Below are 26,083 nucleotides of genomic sequence, written 5' to 3'. Positions count from 1 at the left end.
GATTAGCAAATGTAAACTAGCATGTATATGATGGATTAATAATGAGGTCCTACTACATAGCATGGGGAACTACATTCAATATCCTGTGATAAACCATAATGGAAAAGAATATGAAAATATATGTATAACCGAGTCTGACACAACATTGTAAATCAACTATACTTCAATAAAATTTTTTTAATTTTAAAAATAATTGTTTAACATTTAATTTGAAAAGATGCTATTCATGATAGCAATATTGAATAGAATACATTTAAGTCTAAATTTGAAAAATATATGCAGGACTTAATTACTAGAAACCTACAACTTTATTGAAGGGTATGAAAAGAACTGGTTAAAAATGGACATACTATAGTCTTGACTTGGAAGGACTATAATTATAAAATGTAAATAATGCCCAAGTTAATTCTATATTTTATATATTGAAATCAAAATCTTGGCTGGTTTCATTTGGAATATATGAAAATGAATTAAAACTTCATATTAAGTAATAAATATGTAAGAATTGACTTACAGAGAAAAAATAAGAAAATGGAGACTTCTCATGATCAGGTATTTAAATAGATTGTAAAGTTATAATAATTAAATCACTTTTGCAAAGCTTAAAATTAATAGATAATATGATGAACTATCCTATCATCCAGGATAATAAAAAATTCATAGAAAGCTGGGAGAAGCTCAAATACCCATAAACTTTTAGTGTATGACAAAAGAGGCATTCAATTAAATTGGAAAAGGATGAATGGCTAGTAAACACATGATGCTGGGGAAACTGGTTAACTATTAAAAAATAAAGTTAGATATCTTTGTCATACCATACACTAAAAAAAGTTCCTGATAAGATTAAACTGTTAGATGGGAAAATACTTCTCTGATATGGGGAATGAGAAAGCCATGCTAAGAATATAAGCAAATGTAGGATCTTAAACACAAAGTTTGATAGATTTGACTATTATACAAATTTAAACCATCCATTTAACCACACTGTGATAAACAAAATTAAAAGTCAGTGAACTGGGAAAACATTTGCAGCATGTACACAAATAGTTACTAGTCTTACTATATGAAGAGATTTTACAAATGATCAAACCAACAAACAAACATAGTTGCAAAATGGTCAAAAACAATGACCAGGTAATCATCAAAGGAAAAATACAAATGTCCAGTAAATGTATTAGAAAATACTCATTCCATAATAAAATGAAAACAATTGAATTCGCTAAAATGATACCTCTGCTCACCTACCAAATAGGCAAAGACATTAAAAATATTGGCACATGTTACTGGTGACCCTGTGGCAAAATTACTGCTGTGGTACTCTGCTGAAGTGAAGTGAAAGTCATTCAGTTGTGTCCAACCCTTTGGGACCCTATGGACTATACAGTCCATGGAATTCTCCAGGCCAGAATACTGGAATGGGTAGCCTTTCCCAGCTCCAGGGGAATCTTCCCAACCCAGGGATCGAACCCAGGTCTCCCACATTGCGGGCAGATTCTTTACCAGCTGAGCCACAAGGGAAGCCCAAAAATACTGGGGTGGGTAGCATATTCCTTCTCTAGGGGATCTTCCAGACCCAGGAATACAATCCGGGTCTCCTGCATTGCAGGCAGATTCTTTACAAATTGAGCTATGGGGTGGGGGTGGGGGAGGGAAACTCTGCTGATGGGAATGTAAATCTATACAACCCAAGGCAGACCTGGACAAAATGTATCAAGTAGTTTACAGATGTTCACATCTCTTAATTTAGCAACTTTACAGAAATACTTCCTAAGGAAGTAATCAAAGGGGTCTAAAAATATGTTTACAAAAACCTGTGTTCAACAAGAGGTGACAGGTCAAATAGATTATAGACTATAATAAACTACCAAGTAAGGTAGGTATATAATAACTTCACTATATTAGATATATAATGATATAGATCATTTCATGATATAACAAGTGAAAAATGTAGGCTACAAAACTGCAAGACACTAGTTTGTTTTAAAGTATGAGCAGATGTGCATACTGGGCAAATACTCAATAACATGTAAACAGTGGCTTTTTAAGGGTGATGAGATTAGAGGATCTCCCCCCCCCTTTTCCTCCTCTGGTTTCATTCATTCCACACACACTGGCTTGTTATCGTGTGCCCAGCATCTCTATATGCTCTAAATTTTATTCAAATGAATATGCATTATACTGTAATCAGAAAAAGTTAAATTTTGGCAAAGTAAAAGTCCAGCATCTGAAACTGACTTCCTTCCTTTAAAAGTCTGGTAAAGGACTCAGAGCAACGAAGTGCATATTGAAAGTATAAAATCACATCCCAAAGAATTGGGGAAATGTTCAGGTCACTCCACCTCTTATCTTTAGCGACACTTCCTAAAACATACTCACCTGTTATAGTTTGCCCACAGTTTGTTCCTAGGACAGTGAATGTGAACAGATCTCAAGGACTCCTTCCTAATAGAGTTCTCAAAGACCATTTAATGAGCCTGACATCTCCTTAAGCCTTTAAAATCCATCCTTCCAAGGGAACCCCCTCCCTCCCACAACAGGATAGGTATGATTCTGACTCTGGAGATGGGGACGCTTGACTTGGGGTGCTGTGGCCGGCCCGAGGCTGAGCCGGCTTACGGCCGGGCAGGCGGTGGTGGGCGGGAAGGGCACCTTACCGCGGCTTGCTGGAAGGCGCCTTTGGTGTAGGTGCCACCGCCTCGGTAGCTGATGGCCGGGATCTCGCGGCTGAGCAGAGCGCACTTGTGTTGGTGCGCGCGGCGGGAGGAGATGTAATCGACGCGCGGCACCACGTTGTTCTTGGACGAGAAGGTCACGATGGCCACGCGCGTAGCCGTGGGCACCACGGGGAAGTCGGACAGCAGCTTGCGCACGAACTTGAGCTCGCTGAGGAAGTTGGCCTGGCCCACGCTGGACGACTCGTCCACCAGGAAGACGAGCTCCAGGCGCTCGCTGAGCTCCCGCAGCCGCCGCACGCGTCGCCGGAACACCTGGCCCAGCCGCTCCACTTTGCTCTCCGCGGCCGCCGCGTCCTCGCTGGATGCGGGCGGCGCGGGTAGCCGCCCGGGGGCTCCGGGCGCCGCCTCGGGGAAGAGGCGGAAGCTGAAATTGCGCGACGGGGACAGCTGCTGAAAGGTCGCCCAGCCTGAAACCAGCGCCAGACCCCAGCAACAAAAGGCCAGGCGCGCCCACATTGCGCTGGAGACGGAGCGGCCGCCCGGAGCGCAGGCGTCTGCCCGGCGCGGAGAGATGCTCGGGCGCCGGGGTCGCCGAGGGGCGTGCGCGGCGCGGGGCGTGGGACGGCGGCCGCGAGCCTCAGCGCCCTCTCATCTGACACTGGGGACACAGCCCAGACTCCTCCGGCAGCCCGAGGGTTAGGGAAGGAAGGCGCGCGCTCGCTACCCCTCTCGCTCCCGTCTTTTCTCTCCCCTCCGCCTCCTCGCTCTCCCTGAAGCCTATAAAATGTTTGAAGGCAAGGGGGCAGTCAAGAAGAATCTCCCGCTTCCCTCCTCCTCTCCCTCCTCTGTCTCTCCCTCTCCCCTCGCCTTCCTCTATCTCTGCCTCTATCTCTCTCCTCCCCCTTCTCCTTCTCCTCCCGAGTTCAAGCCAAAGACTCGCGGAGATTCCATGACACCAGAACCCCGCGTCTGTCAGCCTGTCAACATTCCCGCAGCAAGCGCACCAGCGCCGAAGCCCTGATTGATCCCATATGTCTGGCAGGAGCCGCAGAGGAATTCACTGGAGATGGATCCAGATACCGAGAGTGCCACAGTAATTGGAAACACTTTGTAGAGGAAAACACACACGAACTGGCCAGGGAGTTGAAAGCATCCTTTGAAAATTGCTTGCTCACCTTTTGTGTCTCTTTCCCCTTCTCCGGAGAAGCCTCAAAGCCCTCTCCAAGTGGGTGTTTTATTCGACTTTTGTGGTGGGGCTTTCTGATCGGTGGGGTGTGTGTGTGTCCTCTTGAGGGTCCCCTCCGATCACAATATATAGGGGTTGCATCTACCCCATGCAACCTATAGAATGAGTGTCGTGGCGCTGCATGCATGCATTTATTTATTCATCCATTTGGTCACCCCTTCATTCAGCAAATATTTTTGAGCATCTGTTGTGTGCTAGGACACCTGGAATATAAGGAAGAACACAAATTGACATAGGTCTTGTCCCCAAGAAACTTACAGGGTAACAAGTGAGATGACCATTAACCAGGCATTTCAGAAATAATGTATATAATTTCATCTGACCATGCTAAGTTCTACGAAGATCTTAGGCAGATAGAATTGACCTTGGAAAGGTCAGGGAAGCCTTCACTGAGGATGTGAAGTTTGTGCTGAAATCTGATGATGAGTAAGAGCTTCTATCCCCTAGTCCTCTCTCATATGCCCGTGACCTGTTTCAACAGGTGAGACCCATCGAGGCCTACCTCCTTGACTTTAAATGGTATCTAACACATAACTACATACCTACACAGGTTTCCACCTGGGGGTAGTTATTTTTCCAAAACAAACCCTGAAAGGGCTAGTGCAAGTGCAAAGAAGGAGTAAAAACTTTGCAAAAGTAATTCTAGTGAGGAGTCAGGAGCCTTGTGCAGATACGTTTCTGCTATTATATAAATCACCTGAACAAAGACACTTCCAAGTCTTAGCTTCAGTTTCCGTATCTGTTTCATGATGGAAATCAATAATCTCAGAATTTCCTTTGTCCCTAATATCAGATGATTTAATTCCATCTGTATTTAATGAAATACCTTCACAGTGTATATAATGGTTGAAGTTTTAGGGCTCTGGAGTCTGTTTGCCTGGAATGAAATCTTGCCATTCAGGAGTTGTATGACTTTGACATCAGTTTGCTCATCTGTAAAATGGAGTAATATTAAATAATAATGTATTAGAGTTATTGTGAAGATATCATACAAAGTTCTTGGACTGGCACTTAGGATATAGCATGTAGTCTACAAATGCTGATTGCTATTATTTCCATATTTAATAATGAATACTCTTCAGATCTTTATTTTTCTAGTAATATTTCTTGACCATCTACCATGCCAGAATAGTAGATACTGAGGTATTAAAGCTGAATAAGACTCAGTTCCAATCTTCCAGAAGTTCAAAGGCTATCAGAAGAGGGAACAGGCTTTGCAAACAATTAGAGAGCAGCAGGATGATTGCCAGGATGGGGAATAGGGAGCAAGAAGAAAAAATTCTCAGTCATCCTGGATCTTCCCGGGGAATAAGCAAGACCTCATTTGAGCTGAGACTTTTGAAAACGAGAAAGTCTGTCCAAATTTCATCTACTCTGTGCTATTTCAAATACATCATTAAGAGTTAACATTTCGGGGCCTTTATGTGCCAGGCATCATGGCAACGACTATGTGTACTCACTCATATATTCCCCACAACAACCCAGAGAGGTAGACGATTGTTTTAGTACTTTCTGGTTGCAAGCAATAGGCACCCAGCTTCTCCTCACTGTAAACAAGAAGGGATTGCTTGGCCCAGTAACTAAACTGGAGAAAGGACAAGGGTGGATTTGTCTCAAAAAAGCTTGGAAAAGGAAATAAAAAACGACCTCAGTCTTCCATTTTCCTCTCGCTTCTGTTTCTCTTAGAATGTTAGATTTAGTTTGTGTCTTCAGATTTATGAACTGAAAAGGAAAGACGTTTCCCCAGGAGCTCAAGTTAAAAACAATTCAGCAAAAAACAATCACCACCGTGACCACAGAGAAAGATGTCACTGAAGCATGCATGGGTTACATGCCCATCCCGAGCCCAGCACTGGGGAGGACCTGTGCTGTGCATAGTCGCTCAGTCGTGTCTGACTCTTTGTGACTCCATGGACTGTAGCCCGCCAGGCTTCTCTGTCCATGGGGATTCTCCAGGCAAGGATACTGGAGTGGGTTGCCATGCCCTCCACCAGAGGATCTTCCCAACCCAGGGATTGAACCCAGATCTCCTGCACTGCAGGCAGACTCTTTACTGTCTGAGCTACTAGGGAAGTGGTGGAATGCATGGACCATTATAATTGCCCTAACTTAGGTCATATGTTTACTGTGGCAGAGACTCTTAGTCACCTATCTAGTACATGTCTTCTAGAAGGGTCTAGAAGAGAAATACAGCTCCTGAGTTTTTGCTGGGCACAAAATTATCCAAAGTGAAGATTTACACATCCCAGCTTCCGTTGCAGATGGACACAGCCATGTTGCTAGGTTCTGGGCAATGATATACAAATCCCGGTTTTGTGTGGCAGCTTCAGAAAACCTCCTTAAAAGACAGCTGCTCCTTTTGTCTGTTGTCTCTTCCTTTCATCCCTTATTCCATTTTCGACCTGGAACGTGAACATGGTGGCAGACCTGTAGCAGCCATCCTGGATCATGAGAATAATGGCCACATTCAAGCAACAGGTGAGTAGTAATTTAGAAAGACCATGGATCCCTGCACACTTCACAGAGCAGAACCACCATACTCAGAGTGACTATCTACGCCTTTTGAGTTTTTCTATTACATTCAGCTGAACTTGATCTTGTATACTAAACTCAAATCTGGAGCCATAGAAGCTACCCTCTCAATACATGCTTTCATAAATGCTATGGGAGAGAAAAGAGGACATAATGAATTACTCACTACTCCAAAACACATCACTTGTTTCATTTCATTGCCAAAAAAAGATGTATGGCCATGTATAATGAAAGGTTGTGAAGTACAATCTTAACATTGCTCTAGAAATCAGAGCTAGAAATATTTGGTGAACACAGCAAACAATTACAATATTGAGTCACATGAAATGGGAAAATAGCTGAGTTCAAAAAGAAAAATCGAGAAAATTCTGGACAGCTTAATCTGCCCTAATTTTGAGGAGATTCCTATAGAAAAGAGTTATAAATCAGATTTTGCAAGGACTTTCTGATCTTTGGTTGGGGATAGTAAATTCACTTGGTGCCTGCTATATCACCTATAACTATGGTGAAGTACTTAGAAGTGGTCAACTCTAGCAGAAGTTTGTAATTGCGCAACTGTGGGCATTTGATAAAATTTTTCTTTTCTACATTTTTCATCCCAGCTCTTCTTGGAATTTTTGTCTTTTTTTGGCCCCCCAAAAACACCCAATTATACTAAAATAGTTATTAAAATGTTCTTTAAAATTATATTTGTCATATAGTAATGTGTACTTGTTCATGACCCTATTAAATAATATTACCAATCAACTATTCTAGTAAATGCCTTGTTTTCAAAGTATTGATGAAGTAATGATATTCTGCTGTGGATCTAGGTGCAATTTAAAGTTTCCTGGATAATCCTGACACATGCCCTAGGGGCAAGAGCATAAGACCAATATACTCTGGCATTGTATATTTCCAATGAGCTAAACAGTCAGGTCTACACTACCTATGCTTGTGATAAGGAGTGGAGACTTAGAGAAATCTTGCCTGTATGTTGTCAAGATTACTGCTCTGGCTTGGTACTGCCCCTCAGGGCTCTCTAGTGTGTTACGCTCTTTGGTCTAAAGCAGTGATTCTCCTGGGGGGTGATTCTGCACCTCACCAACTTCCCCACCCCTACCACCAGGGAAGACCAGGAAATGTTTGGAGATATCTGTGTGTGTAGGGGGGAACAGTGCTACCGGCATCTAGTGCAGAGGTGGGGAATGCAACTAAACATCCTATGATGCATGGGACAGCTCCCACAACCATCCAGCTCAATGTGTCAGGAGGGCCAAGGCTCAGAAACTCTGGCCTGTATGACAATTAACAGGCACAAAACAAGATAAACTTCCACTATAGGAAGTAAGTCAGAGAGAGAAAGACAAATATCATGTGATATCACTTATATGTAGAATTCAAAATATGACCGAAATGAACTTACCTATGAAACAAACAGAATCATGGACGTAAAGAACAGACTGGTGGTTGCCAAGTGTTAGGGAAATTAAAATGGAGAAAGCCTTCAGAAGCAGGAGAGCAAGCCTTTGATATGCTTCTGATCTGCCTGGACACTGCTTGGATTCCGTGCTTACATGCAAGCATAGTAAGTCAGGCAGCACCTTAGATAAGAAAGGGAGTGGGTCTTGGAATTCTTGAGCCCCTGGAGGCCTGGCCAGCCCCCTGGGTTCTAATGAAATGCTGTGATTCACAAGGTTAAACAAACAGCATTGTAAAAAGGTTTAAGTAAAAACAGAGCTGAAGTTTTGCACATAAATCAGTTTGCAGCCTGGGATTATAAACAGGAGCCCATCAAACTTTAATTTGAAGTCTCACCTGTTGGGTCAATACACCGCCTGGGACCTTTTCTCAATTGGGACTCCAGTTTGCTGTTAATGAGAGACTTCCCAGCGCTGTTTAAATCTGGATGTTGGTTAGCCCAATTGCTGATATATGTGCTGTTACTTTTCTCTATTGTTTCTATTTCTCTTCTTTTAATGACTGTATATTAAAATTAAGTCAATTAATCCTCTACTAAATACTGAAATTGTTTATGTGTGTGACGAGTGGTTTCTTTTGTTAACGAGTCCTTCAAACCTAAAACAAAAGTAAAACCTGCAGCAAAACACAAGAGGTTAGGGGAGGGATGGAGTGGGACGTTGAGGTCAACAGATGTAAGCTTTTATATATATAGTGAATAAACAACAAGGTCCTACTATACATAGCACAGAGAACTATATTTAGCATCCTATGTTAAACCATAATGGAAAAGAATATTAAAAAGAATGTATGTTATATATGTATTGAATCACTTTGCTGTAACAGCAATAATTAACACAACATTGTAAATTAACTATACTTCAATTGAAAAAAAAACTTCCACTCAAGAAAAAATTAAGACTGAGAAGCAACCTAAAAGTACTGAAATGCCACCATAGCCAGACTAAGAAAAATGACCTGGGATTTATCTCATGACATAAAGACTTCTGTGAGAAAGCAATGTGTGTTGGTGGTGTAAGGGATGGGGGATATGCTATATTTTTCTCGCTAGCTGCACATTGATAAACAAGAAACTGAACCTCATCCCTGCCTATCCGATGGGACTTTTATTAGGGACATCCACCTCCACTCCACCCTTCAGAGCAACCATCTTCCTGCATTAAAGCAGGTGCTGTAAAAAGACAGGATGGATTTGAGGTAGGGGAGATGGAAGGAGAAAGAAGAAAGCAGAGAATGGTGCTAGCAAAATGTCCTTCTGAGATGTCAAGAATCAAGTCCAGTTAATGGAAGCAGAGGGAGGAAAAGTTTCACTTTCCATGCATGCTGGCCATGGGGTCTTGTTTTAAAATCTATCACACAGTGTTAGTGAACCACAGCGACAGGCAGTAGGGATAGGAGGAAGATGCCACCTGGTGACTGTATTTTATAAGACTATCTTACAGTCGGGAATTTAATAAACAACATTCTCCCCTGTACAGCGATTGTTTAAGTAGAATTATCTGAAGATGGAGTTCATGATGGAAAAGTCCTAGCAGTGGACATTGTAAGCAGACAATTAAATAAATAAAAATAAATGTTGTCAATCTGACTTTAACACTTTGTGGTAGTTGTTGTATAGTCACTAAATCCTGTCTGATTCTCTTGCAACCCCATGGACTGTAGCCCACCAGGCTCTTCTCCATGGGATTATACAGGCAAGAATATTGGAGTGGGTTGCCATTTCCTTTTTGAGCGAATCTTCCCGACCCAGGGATTGAACCCATGTCTCCTGCATTACAGGCAGACTCTTTACTGCTAAACCACCATGGAGGCCCAGTTTTAACACAAAATACAGATTTAAAAAGTGTTTAAATACATATCATTTTATGTGCTTATTTCATATAATCTTGCCATAAATCCTCAAATAAATATAATGGGCATTCCAATTCTATAGGTGAAGAAATAGAGCTGTATGAGGTGGCTGTAATGTCTGGAAATAGAAATGGTTTATTGTTATTACATTTTAATGCCTGGCATGTTAAACATGTTGGCTCTTGCTAACAATGCAAGCTTGCAGTGAAGGTGGTAATTGACACATCATTTGTGTCCATCACTGCATCTGTATCTACAGAGCCCTGCCTTAGATAACCTGATCTCAAACACGACTCTTTATCCTCGAACCTATCCTCAGCTAAACTTTCTAAGGACTTACATCTTGAACTGGTGAAAGGCACATGGATTGAGAATTTTTCATGTGGTAACAAAAGGTACCCCCAGTTTCTAGAATGCTCTGGGACTATTATGTTTACAGTGACCATTGCCTTTACTTCTTCAGAGATAGTCATCCACAAAACAGCATGCCCAAAATATTGCCTGTGTCCTTGAATTTGTGAACCAAGTTTCCAAAGGTACTCTCTTCCAGAAGGACATGCACTGAAGGACCCTAGATTCACTGACAGGACCAGCCCTCATGCTCACTTAGAAGAGCTTAATGTGTTCATCTTTCATCATTTTCAACCTGTAAAAAATAGAACAGTATCATTTATATTTATAGACATTTTATCCAAGGTCAAGGCTTGAACCAAATTCAGTTTGTGATCTTCACCATAATTCTGGAGGTTGTTCTGCTAAAAACAAACAGTAATAATGATAAAAGTTTTTAAAAGGCACATTCTCTTTATCTCTGTTTTTTCCTCCCACCAGTGTGTGGAAGACAGATCGGAAAAGATGATTAATTTCGTATTGACAAACTGTGACATCACCACTCCCGTGTGGAGGCAGCCATAATTATAGTTACTTTATAAAATTTATTTTTAAATTATCATGCAGTAAAATTGACTTTTAGTGGGTGTACAGTTCCATGAATTCAAGCACACACATAGATTCATTTAACCACACCCACAATCAGGATACAAAGTAGTTCCATCATTCCGAAAAGCTCACTTTTGTAGTTACACTGTCTCCTGATTCCTAACTGGCAACCCAACTGATCTCTCCATTACTGTGCTTTTATCTTTTCAAGAATCATATAATTGGCTTCATATAGTATGCAATTTTCTGAGATTAGTTTCTTCTCATTCAGCAAAATAACTTTGAAATTCCCCTAAGTTTGTGTACAGGTTTTTGTGTGAACTTAAATTTTTATTGACTTAGGATAAACACCCAGAGATAGGATTACTAGGTCATATGGTAAAGAATGTTCAGTGTTACAACAAACAGCCAAGATATTTTTCAGGGTGCTGCATGTAGCATTGCTCACTCACAATGGAAATGTATGAGTTCTAATGGCTCAGCATCCCATTCAGCACTTGGTATTGTGTGTGTGTGTGTGGATACATGTACATATTTGCTTGGGTATGTATATATTATATACATAATTCTAGATTGATGGTACTCCTCTTTTTCTATTATCTTGAGTCCATTATTGAGCCCATTCAGTAAACTTTAAATTTCAGTTGTTATATTTTTCAGTTCTACAATTTTCACTTGATTCTTCTTTGTATTTTGCCTGAAGTTTGGGAAATACAAAAACAGGGGGAGGAAAACCACACACACACACATACTCTTTTCCACTCTAAGCCCGAACTTGAATGCCTCTTGTGAATCTCTCCCTTTGAGCACCCATGCCTACTTGTGGCTTCAGACTACAGCACTGAGCCACAAGGAATTTCAGAGGGGGTAAAATGGTAAACTCACTGCTGATTCAGTGGTATTTTAAATTCTGGTCTTCTCCCCCAAGTCCCCTGCTTTATTAACTTTTCTGAGTCCTCAAATAGTGGTTACATGCACCCTCTAGATTTTATAGTTGCCATTAGATAGGGTGGAATATACTTACACCATCTTACTACTTAGAACTAGTATCACTGTGTGTGTACATCCTCAGTTGTTCACTTTACAGTTAAATAACAATTTTATTTTCCTTTACTACTGTTACCAAGGTGATCTGTTTGTTTAAACTTTCACACTTCTTAAGAAAGTCTTAGTAATTTATATTCTAAGTTAGGAAATCATCTTTAATTTAAATGTTGATTTAAAAATTATTAACTAAAAAATTTAAGTAGCATACCTTTTCAATTATTATATTCTCCTCCATATATATGGTATTATTTAGCTTCTTTCCAATGTTATACATTGGTCATTTTACTTTTTCCCCCTCTTGATATTTTCATAAACATTTTATCTATTTCATGGTGCTTTTTAGGGACCCAGTGCTTGGACTTCTTGTTTTCTGATACATTAATTTATGCTTTTATCCTGAATAATATTTTATAGTTCCTTGAGTCCTTTATTTATTATCATTTATTGTCTCTTGTGGCAACCCACTCCAGTATTCTTGCCTGGAGAATCCCATGGACAGAGGAGCCTGGTGGGCTACAGTCCATGGGGTCGCAAGGAGTCGGACACGACTGAGCGACTTCACTTCACTCACTTTATTGCCTCTTAAATAGAGCTCTTAAAGATGTCATTCCTACTGAGTATAACTTTAGCTAAACCTCGCGTGCAGTGTCATTATTGTTTTCTGTGTGTGTTGGAGGGCTTAGTCACTCAGTTGTATCCAACTCCTTGTGACCCCTTGGACTGTAGCCCACCAGGCTCCCCTGTCCATGAGATTCTCCAGGCAAGAATACTGGAGTGGGTTGCCCTGCCCTTCTCCAGGGGATCTTCCCAATTCAGGGATCGAACCCAGGTCTCCTGCATTGCAGACGGATTCTTCACCATCTGAGCCACCAGGGAAGTCCCACTGTTTTCTATGCAACATATAATTAGATTTTGATTTCTTCTTTGGTCAAGAAATTGTTAAGTGGGAAACTTCTTTTCTTTTTATGTTATTATTTTAACTCTGAGTATTTGTTTGTATATTTTGTTAAACTATTTTAAAATTAATTTTCAAGTTTACTTCATTGGGGTCAGAGAATAGGACTGTACATTTTTGTTCTTATTAAAATTTCTTACGACCTAACATATGACACACAGTAAAACATACCATTAGATTTTGAAAAAAAAGATAAGCAGTTTTGGTTGTAAGTATAAATTATTCTGTCTTATAAATCAATATTATTGTATACATTATTCAAACACCATATCCCCATTTACTTTAATCTAGTCCATCTGTTTAAGACTGAAAGTATGTTAAAATCTGGTACAGTCATTTTTGACAAATTTTTTTATATTTTTAGGGTTTGCTTTGTATTTCTGTGATATATTAAATTTTACCCATACATATTTTAAAAGTTGTATTCTCGGTGAATAAATATCTACTGATAAACAAGCTAACTACAACTTCAACAACATAAAATCAGCCTCTATTCACTGAATACATATATTTACCTTGAATTTCACTATGTCTGGATGATGCCTCAGCTTCACTATAATTATCATCATCAACATGATTAGCATCACTGTTTTTAGTTTGCTTGCTATTTCCTTACTCAGTCTTTTTTAATCTCCTTTTTTAGTCTGTTGAAATGCCTTTGGAGGAGGAGATTAGAATTCTGATGCATTGAGTAAGTGAGTGAAAGTCACTCAGTCGTGTCTGACTTTTTGTGACCCCATGACTATATAGTCCATGGAATTCTCCAGGCCAGAATATTGGAGTGGGTAGCCTTTCCCTTCTCCAGGGGATCTTTCCAAGCCAGGGACTGAACCCAGGTCTCCCACATTGCAAGCAGATTCTTTACCAGTTGAGCCACAAGGAAAGCCCAAGAATACTAGAGTGGGTAGCCTATCCCTTCTCCAGCAGCTCTTCCTGACCCAGGAATGGAGCCCAGGTCTCCGGCATTGCAGGCGGATTCTTTACCAACTGAGCTATCAGGGAAGCCCCAAGCATCTGATGCATTAAAGAGACAAATATGAATTAAATCATGAAGAAACCAGAAGATATAAATGAACATTTCTAAGATTGCAGCATGTAAAAGGTTTTAAGCATGTAACCAAAGGAAGAAATCACAAAAAGAACCATTAATTTATTTGACCACATAGCCATTAACACTTCTATCATCATAAAATATCATTAACAATTTAAAAGGACAATGACAAAAAAAAAAAAAAATAAATAAAAGGACAATGACAAATTGGAAAATGGCAGAAAAAAAATCTTATCATCCTTATATATAATGCATTCTTGTAAGTCTACATTAGCAAGGCAATTAAGAATATAGACAAAGAATAATGAAAAAAAAAGAATAATGAAAAAGAAATTCTGAGAAGAATAAATGCAGATGGACACCAGGCATATGAAAAGCTATGGAACCACATATATAATTATGGAAATATGCATTATAGCAAAAATAATAAACTTTTTTTTTGCATTTCACGTTGGCAAAAATTGATGAATATATATTCAACCTTGGAACTGGCTAAGGCTGAGTTGGCAGACACAAAGCACATATGCTTTTATTCTTCCATCCCTCATTGAGGTTAAAGACCACTTATTTATTTTAGCATTCTTTACTGTTGGATCCAGATGTGGTCTTGCAGTCCTTCCCATCAAGAAGTACCAGGTCACCACTATTAACTTTAGATGGAATGTATTTACCATTCCTAAAGTTTGATAAAAGTGGAACTATTCTACATAGTTAGCCCTTGGCCGCCTAATTCAACAATATGATTCTTTTTAAGGTATAATAATGATCATATAGGGCTTCCGAGTTGGCTCTAGTGGTAAAGAACCTGCCTGCCAGTGCAGGAGACTTAAGAGGTGACTTCGATCTCTGGGTCGGGAAGATCCCTTGCAGAAGGAAATGGCAACACACTCCAGTATTCTTGCCTAAAGAATTCCATTGACAGAGGAGCCTGGTGGGCTACCACCCATGGGGTCACAAAGAGTCGGACATGACAGAAGCGACTTAGCACATTACAGCAGTGATCATATATCATATATCATATATATGATAACAACAGTTACCATATATCCTTTACCTAGGATTCCTTTCCAAGGAGATAATCAGAAATGAGTACACACACATTTATGTACAAGACTGGAATTTACAGTACTAATTATAAAAGTAAAATGTTGGGGATATTGGAAATAATTCTAACATATAATAATAGAATGGTTAAAGCATATTAAATACATAAAAAGAAAATCTAAACATTATGCTTATATTTTCAAAAAATTTAATGTTATAAAAATACTCAATACATCCTGTTAAATTGGGCTGGGGAGGCTGAAAAACTTGTTATGTGAATTTAAAAAAAAATATGCACATAGAAAAACATGACAAAAGGAAACATACAAATATGTAATAATGTTTATCTTAGAGCAGTAGCTATCAACTCTTCTTTTATTCATTATATTTTAAGGGGGTGGAAAGACAGACTCTAACTCATCATAGGGGAGTAGCAAGACCACATGGCAAAAAATCATGTGGAAGGAAAATATTATTATGGAGCTCTTTGAAAAATATATTGCCACTCAATATTAGAAGCAAATCTGTAATTTTTAGGAATCTCCCACCTGCTCTTTCAATTGCCAGCCTCCTACTTGAGAATTCTAATTCTTCAAAGAGCATTAATATATTCAGTGGGGTCTTAAGCCAATGTAAAGTCTAAAAAATAGGAACTTCTCTCTTATTTCACTACTTGATAAAGAACCAATTTGCAGTAGCACAATTTATCCCTTATGGAATGTGATTTGATCTCAGACTTACAATGTTTGCAAACTTGTACAGTTTAAAATGAAGCAACATACTCCACTAAATTCTGTTTATCCTGTTAATTCTTGCATTGTTTTCCTCCAGCCAGATGTTTCTTATGATTAATTTGCCTAACAACATTCAGACTAGAAAACCATTCTAGCATTCAAATGATGAACCAACATACCCACATTCCATATCCTTGGCTCTTTCTAGGTCTTGCATTTTTCAACATCCTTAATTTCTATTGAACCCAGATGGAATCTATGTTTGTCAGGAAAGAAAGAAAACAAAACATGTGACAGCACTTTATATTTTTCCGTGTTATGTGGAAAAGGCCTAAAGATATATAGTCTTAAAATTATGCTAGTTTGAATGGTTTTTAAGATTATATCTCCAGACTCAAAGCCGTAATACTCCTAGAAGAAAACACAGGTATAGTACACTCAGTAATGCAGGTCTTAGGAACATATTTTAGGATCTGTCTCCTTAGAGAAGAGAAAATTAAGCAAATGGGACATAAACAAAATTAAAAAGTTTTTCACAGTGAAGGAAACCTTCAACAAAACAAAAAGGCAACCTACTGAATAAGAGAAGATATTTGCAAATGATAAGGGGTCAATATCCAAATTATATATAAAGAACTCTTACAACTCCATATCAAAAAAAAACTAACATCCCAATTAAAAAATGGGCAGAAAAGCTGAAAAGGCATTTTCCCGAAAATATACAGATGGTCAATAGTTATATGAAAAGATACTCGACATCACTAATCATCAGGGAAATGTAAATCAAAACAGCAAAGAGATATCACCTCATACCTGTCAGAATGGTTATTATCAAAAAGACCAGAAATAACAAGTGGTGGTAAGGATACAGAAAAAAAGAGAACCCTCATACACTGTTGGTAGAAATGTAAATTGGCACAGCCACTATGGAAACCAATATGGAGGTTCCTCAAAATCTTAAAAATAGAACTACCATATGACCCAGAAATCCCACACGTAGGTAAATGAAGAAAATGATAACACTAACACAGAAAGATATATGCACCCCAATGTTCATAGTAACATTATAATTAGATATAGAAGCAACCTAAGTATCTGTCAACAGATGAATAGATAAAAAAGCTGTAGTATATATTCAATATACACAGACATATAATGGACTACTACTCAACTATACAAAAGAATGAAATTCTGCCATTTGCAACAGCATGGATAGCCCTGGAGGGTGAGTGAAATAGGTGCTTAGTGAAATAACTAGACAGAAAAAGACAAATGTTTTCATTTACATGTAGAATCAAAAAAGAAAAAATAGAACAAAACAGAAACAGACATAGATATAGAGGGAAAACTAGAGGGGAGAGGGATGTAGGAGAACCAAGATATATGACGGGAGTTAAGAGACATAGACAAATAGATATAAACTAAAGAAGCTACAAGGATATAATGTACACATGGGAATACAGCCAATATTTTATAATAGCTTAGCATGGAGTATAGTCTATAAAATAGAGTTATCATGCTATACACCTGAAACTAATAGTGCAAGTCAATTATACTTCAATTTAAAAAATCATGCACATCAGGCATTTGATTTAGCAAAGTGTGGTAGACAACCATTGGAACGAACCCTAATGATCCCTACCTCTTGATATTCATTTTGTGTCTTTGTAATTCTTTCCCCTTGAATGTGGGGTTGTTCTTAATGATTCACTTCCAACAATAAAATATGGCTAAACTGTTGGGATGTCACTTTCAAGATGAAGTCACAAAAGACTCTGTTTTCCACTTTGCTCACTCTCTCCCTTTCCTGCTCTGAGGAAAGCCAGTTGCGATGTCGTAACTAGTGATGCTTGATGGAGAGGCCCACAGGGCAAAGAACCGATGTCTCTGGCTAACAGCCAACAGGGCCCTGCCGTCTGTCAACAGCCAGGTAGTGAGCTTCAGAGTAGGACTTCTGAAGCCTATCAACAGTCATATGAGTGAACTCAGAAGCAGGTCCTCTCACTGTCAAGCCCGAGGATGACCGTAGCCCTGGGCAACATCATGGCTGCAGGTTTGCCAGACACTTCGAGCCAGATAACCCAGTAACACCTGGGCTCCTGAGCCCAGAGAATGTTAGATCCAAAAGGTTGATTGTGTTAATCTACTACATTTTAAGGTAATTTACCATGTCAGTAGCAATGTGGGCACCTAAAGCCCATAAAGAAAGCTTATGTCTTTGACATAAGAAGAATAAAATAAAAGTGCCCCTGTGGGTCAAAGAGTTAAAGGGAATCACTGTTATTTTTCTCTCTCTCTCTTTTGTCTTGCTACTTCATCCTGATGGCCATCTCGGTAGCATGTGCTACACAACTTGAAAGGAACTCTGGCTTTCCAGGCCAAAAAACAGAAAGGGGAACCGTAAGGGACAGAGCTTACAGGGGAAATTCTAGGGAGAAGAGATCTGGAGAAAGAGATCCTCTAATTCTGCATATGAATTGACCCAAGTGCTCAGTCATGAGCTGAAATGCAAGAACAGACCCAAAGAACCATAGCTCTGAGAATGAAACTACAATAATAATCATATCCATTATTCCAGACTAACTCCTATGAGGTATGTGCATGGAGCAGACTAAACAGAACAGTAAGGGTTTTGAAAACTGACCTTACATTAGACTTGCCATCCACAGAAGGAGAGAGAGAATGTGTGGTCTAAACCTTACTGGGTTTATTCACTGTGAAAACAAAACAAAAGACAAAAATGGGTATCTCCAGAGGATTTTAACAAGGCCTAGAACCTTGCAATATAATATTCAAAATGTCTAGGATGCATCTCAAAATTAATTTTTAAAAAACAGGAAAAAAGAAAACTTGTCTCACTTCTTCCTAGGAAGAGACAATCAACAAATGTAGACCCCAAGATGGTCTAGGTATTTGAATTATCAAAGATAATAAAGCAGCTATATAATGATGTAAAGTAATTAGCCTCCAACTAATAAAAATAAATGGAAAAAAAAAATAAAGCAGCTATTATAAATATGTCCCATAAGATAAAGGTGAATACTCTAAAAATGTATTTTAAAAGTAGAAGTTTTGAGTAGAGAAACTATAAAAGTGAATCAAATAGAAATTTAAAAACTGGAAAATGTAGTATCATAAATTAAAAAAAAATTCCTCAATGGGCTCCATGGCAGAAGGCAATGATGATAACAAAGGAAATATTCAGTTAACCTGAAAATAGAAATTATCCAATCTGAAGAACAGAGTCAAAAAAATATTGGGGGTGCTGAAGAACAAAATCTTTGGCACCTGTGGGAAAATATCCAAGTTCTAATTTTGTGTCATTAAAGTACCAAGAGAGAGAAAAAAATAGATTGGCGCTACACACATACACACACAAAAAATATATGAAATAATAGATGAACACTTAAATTTAATGAAGACATAAATATACAGATTCAAGAAGTTCTGAGACCCATCACAGAATAAACTGAAAAGAAAAAACCCAGACACATCATAATCAAGCTATCAAAACCCAAAGATTATATATTTTTATATATATATAAAATAAAATTTTATATCATTTATATAAATTTTATAAAATTTATATAAAATTATAAAATTTATATAAAATTATATATAAATTTTATAAAATTTATATAAAATTATATATATATATATTTGGTTATGTCCAATTCTTTGTGACCTCATGGACTACAGCCTGCCAGGATCCTCTGTCCATGGAATTTTCCAGACAAGAATACTGGAGTGGATTGCCATTTCCTCCTCCAGGGGACCTTCCCAACCCAGGAATTATACAACGAGTAAAATGTAACGCTGCAAATAAAGGAAGAACAACAGAAATGGTAAATATCAAAGTAAGTAGACTGTTTTTCTCCTTTTACACATCCTCTTCGAATAAGTATAACTATCACATGCAAAAATTACAGCATTGTCTGATAGAGCTTTTATTGTGTTACAACTATAATATAAAGAAATTGATATAAGGAACTTAAGTGGATGTAAGGCTTCTACATTTCCATGTTTCAATAAAAAAACAGAGGTTTTTAGGTAAGATTTTCAAAAGGACTCAATTTTATGCTGACAATAGGAAACTCATTTTAAAAGTAAATATAGGGGATTGATAAAAGTATAAAGAAGGTAAGAGATACAGTGTGAAATCACCAATGACTTCCCTGGTGGCTCAGATAGTAAAGAATCTGCCTGCAAAGCAGGAGACCTGGGTTTGACCCCTGGGTCAGGAAGATCCCCTGGAGAAGGGCATGGCAACCCACTCCAGTATTCTTGCATAGAAAAAAATCCCATGGAGAGAGGAGCTTTGCAGGCTACAGTCTATGGGGTCGCAAAGAGTCAGACATGACTGGGCGACTAACACACTATATTATCATAGTCAGAGTAGACTTTAGAACAAGGAAATATTATTAGGGATGACAAAAGACATTAAATATTGATAAAGGGGTGAATTCTAGAAGAAGATAAAATAATCCTAAATATGTGTGCTCCAAAAAACAGACCTCAAACTACATAAAGCAAAAACTGATAGAACTGAATAAAGAAATAGACAAATTAACAAATATAGTTGGATATGTCTATGCATGCAAACGTGTATGTTAGTTGCTCAGTTTTCCCTAACTCTTTGCAATGCCTTGGACCGTAGCCAGCCAGACTCTTCTGTCCATGGAATTCTCCAGGCAAGAGTTCTGGAGTGGGTTGCCATGCTCTTCTCCAGGGGATCTGCCCGACCCAGGGGTCGAATCCAGGTCTTCTGCATTGCAGGCAGATTCCTTACCATCTGAGCCACCAGGGAAGCCTGGAGATATCTATAGTTAGTTATTAATAGAAGAACTTGACAGAAAATCAGCAAGGATAAAGAAGACTTAAACAACACTAATTGTCATTTATAGAACATTTCCTAGAATAAGAGCAGAATACATACTCTTTTCAAGTGTTCACAGAACATTCACTAACATAGATGATATCTTGAGCCATAAAACGAACCTTAATCAATTTACACGAATTGAAACCAGATGAAGTATGTGCTCACTACAGTGGAATTAAACCAGAAATCAGAAATTAAACAGAAGAACATCTGGAAAAACACCAAACATTTGGAAATGAAACAACCCATGGAGCAGAGAAAAAAATCTCAAGAGAAGTTAGAAAATAACTTTAACTGAATGAAAATGAAAATACACCATATCATAATATATGGAATGCAGTTACAGCAGTATTTAGAGAGAAATTTATAGCACTAAATGCTATTTTAAAAGAAGGATGGTCTCAAGTTGATTTTCTAACCTCATATTAAGAAACTCATGAAGAAAAAAACCCAAAATGAATAAAGGAAGGAAATAATGATTGCATTATTAGGGGCATATACTCTATATAAAGGAATAAAAATAAATGAAGTGGAAAACAGAAAAACAGTAGGGAAGAATCAAGGGAACCAAAGAGTGGTTCTCTGATTAAAACTCAAACCCAGGCAGATAACGCAGAGGAAAAAAGTTGCAAATTACCAGCTCAGGACTGAAAGAGGAGATATCACTACAGATCCCACACACATCACAAAGACAACAAAGGGATACTACAAACAATTCTATCACACAAATTCAACAACTGATATGAGATGGACCAATTTCTTGAAAATTACAAACTACCAAAATTCACCCAAACCAAACTGGGGGAACCGTAGAATATCTATCTCAGGAGACGCCCCAGGGCCTTATTCAGGACCACTGCCTGCTCCCAGCACGCAGTTTCTCCAGCCTCAGGATAAGTTCTCATCTCCATAGCTCCAGCTACCATCAAAGCTTAGTTCTGATTCTTGGTCCTTTTTTCCACTGGTCCACACTTTTTGCTATAAACCTCCAATTCCACCCTCTTCCCTTCCCAGACTATTCTTTACTGAGAGGTGAATTAATACAATTTTTAGGAACTTTGGATAGGTTAGGTTTTCAGAAAAATTTGAAGAATACAATTAGCCTCTCTTAGGAGCCCCTTTGCCCATTGCCCTCTGCCTAAACGTTCTCAGCAACATGTATGTTCTTTGTATTAATACACATTCAGGGAGGTTCAAAGCACTTGCCTGCCTCTCCCTTCATCCAGCAACCCTCCTCCCCAAATCGACCAGCCGTCAGTAGCATGTGGCTTTTCTCATGAGTTTTATTTCCTGCTTTAAAAGACCAATAGAGACAGAGAACAGCAAAATTCTGTAAAGTAAGTATCTTCAATAAATAAATACATAAAAACAAAGACCAATAGAATCCTTGGAAAAACTAAGCTCCTTGCCCAAAAAACTGATACAAGGTTAGGATGCTCAAAGGATATCTTCATTCTAATTTAAGGGAGATCTTTCTGTGTTTTGTACAGCTTATGTCTGTAGATCTATGGTTTATGCATTAACATCTAGGGTCCTTCCTCTCCTGTCAGCTTTCCAGCTAATATTGTGTTAATTTATAAAATGAAAAATAACCTAAAAGCATAGTTCTCAATTCTGTCTGAAAGTGAAAAAAAAGTCGTTTTTACTGATTTCCTATACTTTTGCAGCGGTATTCCCGAACTAACAACGCCTGTAAGGGACAAACATGTTCCCAGGCAGCAATTGCTAGCATCTGGATAGGCAGGACAAGGTGCACTCCTGGCAATATTTTGAGAAATTACAAAAGCAATGGAGTGTGCAATAGACTCAGTAGTTAACCCATAAAGTTATACTGCTTAAACTTCCCAAGAGCCACTCCCATAATTAACATGGATTTCTTTAAACCACCAGAGCTGGGCTTCCTTCCTCTCCCACACTCCCTGGGAATTTCAACTCTCATCCAAGATCTTCCCTTAAAGACCGGCAGGTCATGGTGTTTATGGTCTCGACAAAACTGGACTTTTCCTGTTGGTTACATGTTGACTAATTCCTCATTGAAGTGATCCCCACCTTGGCAGAAACACACGAATGCTGCCAGCAATGCTTCTCTGAGCTGAGCCCTAGCCCTATCTTTTTTTTTTTTCCTTAATTGGTGTATAGTTGCTTTACAATGTCATGCCGGTTTCTGCAGCATCAATCAACCATAAGTATACACATAGCACCTCCCTCTTAGATCTGCCTCCCACCCCCAATCCCCCCCATCTAAGTCATCACAAAGTACTGAGCTGAGCTCCCTATGCTATAGAGCAGGTTCCCACTAGCTTGCCCCATCTTTTTTGTTTGTCTTTCAGAACCAGAATCAGCAAGTGCTCATCTTGCTTTCTAAGCAAATATAACTCCTACTCATTTCTTTCCTACCTTTTGGCAGCAGCAGGCTCTGCTTACTATACTCTCTTTCACATAATTACCTCTTTCTTTATGCTCAACCCCTTCTCTAAACAGGTATTTTTTTCTTTTTGTTCTCTTGTTTCCCTTTCTGAATCCCTAGGAGTATAAAAGCTAGAACTTGGTCTGCACTTTTGAAATGTTTCCCACACTTGTGGCGTGACTGTCACTAGAGGATTTATATTAGATTAAGTGAAGGAAACAAATGAAGTGTGAGAGGAATGAAGGATGAAAAAAACTCGCCTGTGATAGATCAATCAAAATGCCAGTCAATGATTCTTTACAGATAAAACATGTTACCCCATAACTTAAATTCTGAGAACTGCAGCCAGTTGGAGTAATCACTAAAATAAATGTGCCTAGTCTTTCTCCTTTAGAATATTGATTTTCAAATTTGAGTACCCATTGGTATCACCCGAGAAATGTTTTAAAATACTGGATACCTAGATCCCATCCACAAAGATTCTGATTTAACTTGTATGGGTTTCAGCCTGTGCACCGAGATTTTTTAAATTTCCCCAGGTGACTGTATTGTGCACCAAAGGGACTCTATCATGTAGGAAATACCAGCAGGATCAGAAGCACCAGCAACAGTTGATAAAACATAGATTGCCAGAGTTTCTGATTCGGTTGGTTTGGATGGGGGTCTGAGAATTGCCATGTCTAACGAGCTCCCAGCTGAAGCTTATGGTATGTCCCAGAGACCTCACTTGAGAACTGGTGCTTCAGAGAAATTTCATGTGCATCTGAATCACCTTTCTGTGCCTAGGAGTCTGTTAAAAAGGTAGGCCTGCCTCAGCACAACTGAGATTGGATCTGAGATTCTGCATTTCTAATGCACTCTCAGATGATACCAATGCTGATTCCTGGACCACATTTTTTTTTAAGGTTTTAAAAATAACATTTATTTCTTAAAAGTTAACATGTGCATAATTGGAAACCCAAAAACACAAGTAAAAAGTCATTTATAATCACAAGCAGTTTACCGTTTGATGTGCCCTTCTAGATCTCATTTGTGTATTTTCACAACTAAACATCCTTTTTTTTCTGTAATTAAGATCATACAATTATGTATCATGCTGTTTCACACATCATGAATATTTACCATTTCGAAGTCCCCAAACTATGAGTATTTTGATAACCAAGAATACATTAAAGCAATTCAATCTGGAAGGAAAAAATTACAATCCTGCCTTTCTTGGCAGCAGAAATTTCAGAGAAGACAAAAATGGCAACAGGCCTCTAGATAAAGATACTGGCAGAGTCTTGATTAAAATACTACATTCCCTTAATATTCAATTAAAGACAAGACATAAAGCATCAGAGTACACAAAGTATAATGCTTCTAAGATGATTCATTATCTAATCAAAACTATTAAAGTATTAGCAAGGATGTATGTTTCCACTGAATTAATTACTTAACAATGCATTCCTATAGAACAGCCAAGAGGTGCACACACATCAGTGGTTATCATCAAAATATAAATATTCGTTGGAGGGACTGATGCTGAAGCTGAAGCTCCAATACTTTGGCTACCTGATGTGAAGAGCTGACTCATTAGAAAAGACCCTGTTGCTGGGAAAGACAGAAGACTGGAGAAGGGGATGACAGAGGATGAGATGGTTGGATGGCATCACTGACTCAAAGGACATGAGTTTGAGCAAGGTCCGGGAGATGGTGAAGGACAGGGAAGCCTGGTGTGCTGCAGTCCATGGGGTCACAAAGAGTCAGACACGACTGAGCGACTAAACAACAACATAAATATGAACACATCCACATACAGCCCTCCCTTTATACTTCCTTCTGCCCCTCTGCCACTGGTTTTTAGGGAGGGCTGTGTTTTCTGAACCACACTATTATAGCAAAAGATTAGAGTATAGGAGGTCAACTACTAAGAGTAATTATTAAATAAAAAGGATCTTGTGAAAAGAGGGAAAAAATTAGTACCAAAGCACCAATTTGAAGGGAGTTTTCAACACCAATTTCAATATCATTACACAGATACATGATAAAAATATTATCAGCTTATTTGGTAAATGTTTGTTACAAAAGTCAATGGGTATTAAAAAATGTCAATAGGTATTGGGCACTACTCATATTGTGATCATCTTTCTTTCTCTTTTTTAGTTTTCTAGGCTTCCGCCTTCTCCTTCCACCAATTAAATGCTTGCTTTATGCATATTCCTGGTTTTGGCCCCATATTTTCATCCTAAAGGAGATCAGTCGTGGGTATTCACTGGAAGGACTGATGTTGAAGCTGAAACTCCAAGACTTTGGCCACCTGATGCAAAGAGCTGACTCATTTGAAAAGACCCTGATGCTGGGAAAGATTGAGGGCAGGAGGAGAAGGGGATGGCAGAGGATGAGATGGTTGGATGGCATCACCAACTCAATGGACATGGGTTTGGGTGGACTCTGGGAGTTGGTGATGGACAAGGGAGGCCTGGTGTGCTGCGGTTCATGGGGTCGCAAAGAGTTGGACACAACTGAGCGACTGAACTGAACTGAACTTTCATACTCCACACATTCTCCTTGGTGACCTCATCCACTCTCAAGTATTCATGTCATGCAAATCTCCATTGACAGTCCAGACCTCCCTCTAAACAACTTGTTAATCACCATGGGCATTTTCAAACTCAGCATGTCCAAATGAAGTTATCATCTTCAACAACCCTTCAATCTCCTGTCCCCACTATTTCTCTCCTATTACCCACATCCCTCCCCCTGCCAAATTAACTTCAAGTGTTTGTGATTACCCCCATAATAACCACTGGTATTAATTTATCCATGTGAAATTCAGAATCACCTATATTCATTGATCCATGTGGTCTTTTCACCCATTCATCACCATTTTCTGCATATTTAAGTAAGAAGAATATCTACTTATCTCAGAAGTAGTCTTGTAATTATTTCAAGGCTTTTTCAAATATATTTTCGTGAATTTACAATGCAAAATATTCCATCTTTTAAGTTTGTAACTTTTGGCTAAGAAAACATTAATATTTTTATTCAAGCCATCTGGGTCTTAGAGATAGCATGTACTTTTGATAATTATATTTAAAATTATATTATATACTTATCTTTAAAAATTATTTCAGGAATGTTATTTGCTAAATTGCTTTTCCTTTTTGTTTTCCTGAGTGTATTACAACTAACTTGCAATTTAAAGAAAAATTTGAAAAGGCTTATATTTAAACAATTTCAAATGAACATCACAAATACCAAATGATCAAATTAAAACATT

General features: G+C 38.6%; 1 protein-coding gene across 1 annotated transcript in view; it reads right to left on the bottom strand.

Moving 5' to 3' along the window:
• SVEP1 (sushi, von Willebrand factor type A, EGF and pentraxin domain containing 1) overlaps positions 1-3,454 on the bottom strand; it is a 193,990-nt gene extending 190,536 nt beyond the window's left edge. The window contains exon 1 of the mRNA XM_070459306.1: positions 2,655-3,454. Coding sequence (XP_070315407.1) covers positions 2,655-3,191 — 537 coding nt within the window. The 5' untranslated portion in view covers positions 3,192-3,454. The remainder of the gene's footprint in view (positions 1-2,654) is intronic.
• Between the last annotated feature and the right edge of the window lie 22,629 nt (positions 3,455-26,083).

This window comes from Odocoileus virginianus, chromosome 31, assembly GCF_023699985.2.
Source record: "Odocoileus virginianus isolate 20LAN1187 ecotype Illinois chromosome 31, Ovbor_1.2, whole genome shotgun sequence".
In the NCBI taxonomy this organism is placed as follows: domain Eukaryota; kingdom Metazoa; phylum Chordata; class Mammalia; order Artiodactyla; family Cervidae; genus Odocoileus; species Odocoileus virginianus.
This window is presented reverse-complemented; position numbering and strand designations above follow the sequence as displayed.